The sequence below is a fragment of the Epinephelus moara genome, chromosome 6, assembly GCF_006386435.1.
Source record: "Epinephelus moara isolate mb chromosome 6, YSFRI_EMoa_1.0, whole genome shotgun sequence".
Taxonomy (NCBI): domain Eukaryota; kingdom Metazoa; phylum Chordata; class Actinopteri; order Perciformes; family Serranidae; genus Epinephelus; species Epinephelus moara.
The window spans coordinates 44,910,216-44,912,973 of NC_065511.1; the positions used below are offsets into that span (position 1 = coordinate 44,910,216).

General features: G+C 44.4%; 1 protein-coding gene across 1 annotated transcript in view; it reads left to right on the top strand.

Annotated features, from left to right (window-relative positions):
* Positions 1-2,758, top strand: part of LOC126392488 (chondroitin sulfate proteoglycan 5-like) — a 48,232-nt gene that overhangs the window by 18,787 nt on the left and 26,687 nt on the right. The window contains exon 2 of the mRNA XM_050047899.1: positions 2,316-2,757. Within this exon, the coding sequence (XP_049903856.1) occupies positions 2,316-2,757 (442 nt within the window). The remainder of the gene's footprint in view (positions 1-2,315; position 2,758) is intronic.

Genomic DNA, 2,758 nt, shown 5'->3' on the forward strand with positions numbered 1-2,758 from the left:
GACACGTTGATGATTTAGATGAAGAAATCACTGCGGTCAATTCTTGAAGAGAAATTGGGGAGAAGCAATCTAAATATATATTAGGTCTTACAGCTGTGTTTGAGGTTAGATAGGTACTATCTGAGGACAGGAGGTCATGAATTTTGCCTCTAATAGTTAGAATTTTGTCATTAAAAAAGCTCATAAAATCATTACTGCTAAGGGCTAAAGGAATGCAAGGCTCAATAGAGCTCTGACTCTCAGTCAGCCTGGCTACAGTGCTGAAAAGAAACCTGGGGTTATTCTTGTTTTCTTCTATTAATGCTGAGTAATAGTTTGGTTTGGCATTGTGGAGGGGCCTCCTATACGTTTTAAGACTAGTTAAAGCCCTGAATCCACAGCATCAGATGACGATGATGTTCCCTGTGGATCGTAGAGATGCTGCTGAAGTCATTACTCCCTGTGTAACCTTAATCATAAACTGGTTCCCTGAACACAAATTCAAATTAAAGACCAAAGCTCAGTCTGTGTTCAGATACCTGTTTGCTCCACCTGACGCAGTGTATCAGGAAGGAAGTTTTGCTTCCTGGTGATGTTCATCTAAATGTTCCACAAAGTAAATTCTCTGACGAGGCTAAGACATCTGTACGGATAGACAGAGATGAAATGAATGATGCAAATGGAACGATGTTCTTTTCACCACCACCACAAACAGGTGGGGTCCCACAGGGAAGTGTTTTAGGTCCACTTTTCTTTTGTTATATATTAACATCATGAGGTCATCCTGTTTCTTTACACAGATAATTCAGCTCTCCTACTTTCACATCATGACAACCTACAGGTAGAAAAATGACTCCCGTCAGAGCACTAAGTTGTCTTCTCATCTTGGTAAAACAGAGTCGATACTCTTCAGGTCAAAGACAAAACTAACAGCGCCTCCTGAGTTCAGAGTTACAGCAGGGGACTATAACGTTACAGCTTACTGAGAGGAAATAAGTCTCCACAGCAGCAGACGGCGGTCGTCTGTATTCATCATTGAAAAAGGGAAACAGGAAGAGCGTTTTGATGCCAGTTAGCACATGAACAACACAATCAGAGCATATTTACTGTGTGCCAGTGAACAATAACACAAACCATCAGGAAACATTTCTGCTAAAGAGAAAAATAATCTGACCTAATGGAACAAGTTGGTTTTGGTCTCACTCCCTCTGGACTTTAGCTCCTCCTTTACTCACTGACGCTCCTCTGCTCCTCACCTGAGCTCAACAGTCAGAGGGAGGTCATTCACCGACTGGCTCTTCCATTGCTGTCACTGATTCAACATGCTGATTTAGCTGAAAAAATGCAAACAAGAGCCAGTGAGGGCAAACAGTGTGGGATACACCGCAAAGACAAAGGCGACCGATGCTCACTGCCGTCCAACCGTCAGCTCGGTGTGTTCGATTCTTGAAAGAGAAGCTACAGAGGAGAGCGGGGAGACAGAGCTCATCGCAGTGGCGGTTGCACCTCAAATTTAGCCGGTGCAAAGCCCAGCATCACAGTGGACAGGGTCTAACCTGTGTGATGGCAGAGTTTTCAGATCAGGCAGGAAGTTTGAATTCAGGTTGTTAGTGGAGTAGCTGAAGGGCCGTGTTCTCAGAACACCCACCGTCATCTGCTTTCTCTTTAACTTTGTTTTTCTTGAAACAGATACGACCTCACGTTACTTGACTACCACAACAAAGGCAGCAACTTCCTCCCAACACCGCATTTGAGTTTTATCGAGACAGGCATTAAAAATCCTGAATCAGTGTTTTCTGCCCCTGGCTGTGACGCTGTCTCGTTTGAATGTGTCCCACCCCCCTTTGCAGGGAACCCCAAAATCTCTCCAATCCATCCCTGTGCAACCCCATAATCCCTAATCCTGCCTCCTCACCATTCAACTACATTAGTGTATTATTCCTTTAATCCAAAGACGGAGCGACCGTAAAGCTGCTTTCTGCTCGAGTCAACGAGTCACACTCTGACAAGTCATTGACCGAAGGAAAAGTGTACAGCCAACCCCCCCATCCAAAACATAATCAGAGAGATTACGTTTTTTATTATACTAAAGCTTAAACTCCACTTGTTTACACATAGATAATAATGAATTTTGTTTATATAAATGTGTTTGCAAATACATATAAATATTGTTTATATAAAATGTATTTAAAAATATATAAATATTGTTTATGAATAAATATAAACATTGTTTGTATATAAATTTGTTTATATAAATATTGTATGTATAAAATTTATTTAAAAATATATAAATATTGTTTATATTTGCACTGATGAAGTTTTTTGTGTGTTTGCAGGAAACATCGTTGGGACCAATGCCACTGAGCCGGGCAACACAACCAATGTCACCTCCCTGATTAGCAGGGAGGACGGGCCCGTCAAGGTCAGTGAGGTTGTCATCAAGTTTACCGGGACGAGCAGCTCGGCCAGTCCAGACACTGTGACCCCGAGGGCGGGCCGGATCCCCCGCGCCGGCGAGGAGGACGAGCAGAGCAGCGGCATGTTCGAGGAAACGATGATCCCAGCGTTGGAAGAAGTAGGCGCGGCGGCCCCGCCCCAGCTCAGCCCTGATTCGGCTGAGACGGAGCACTTGCTGCCTAGCAACCCACGTGGACCGGACGTCATGGAGAGCGAGGAAGAGGAGGATGAGGAGCATGTGTCACACACCGACCCGCCTTGGATTCATGCCAAGGACACAGCCGTGTTTGACCTGGATCACCTCTTCACCACCACCACCTCC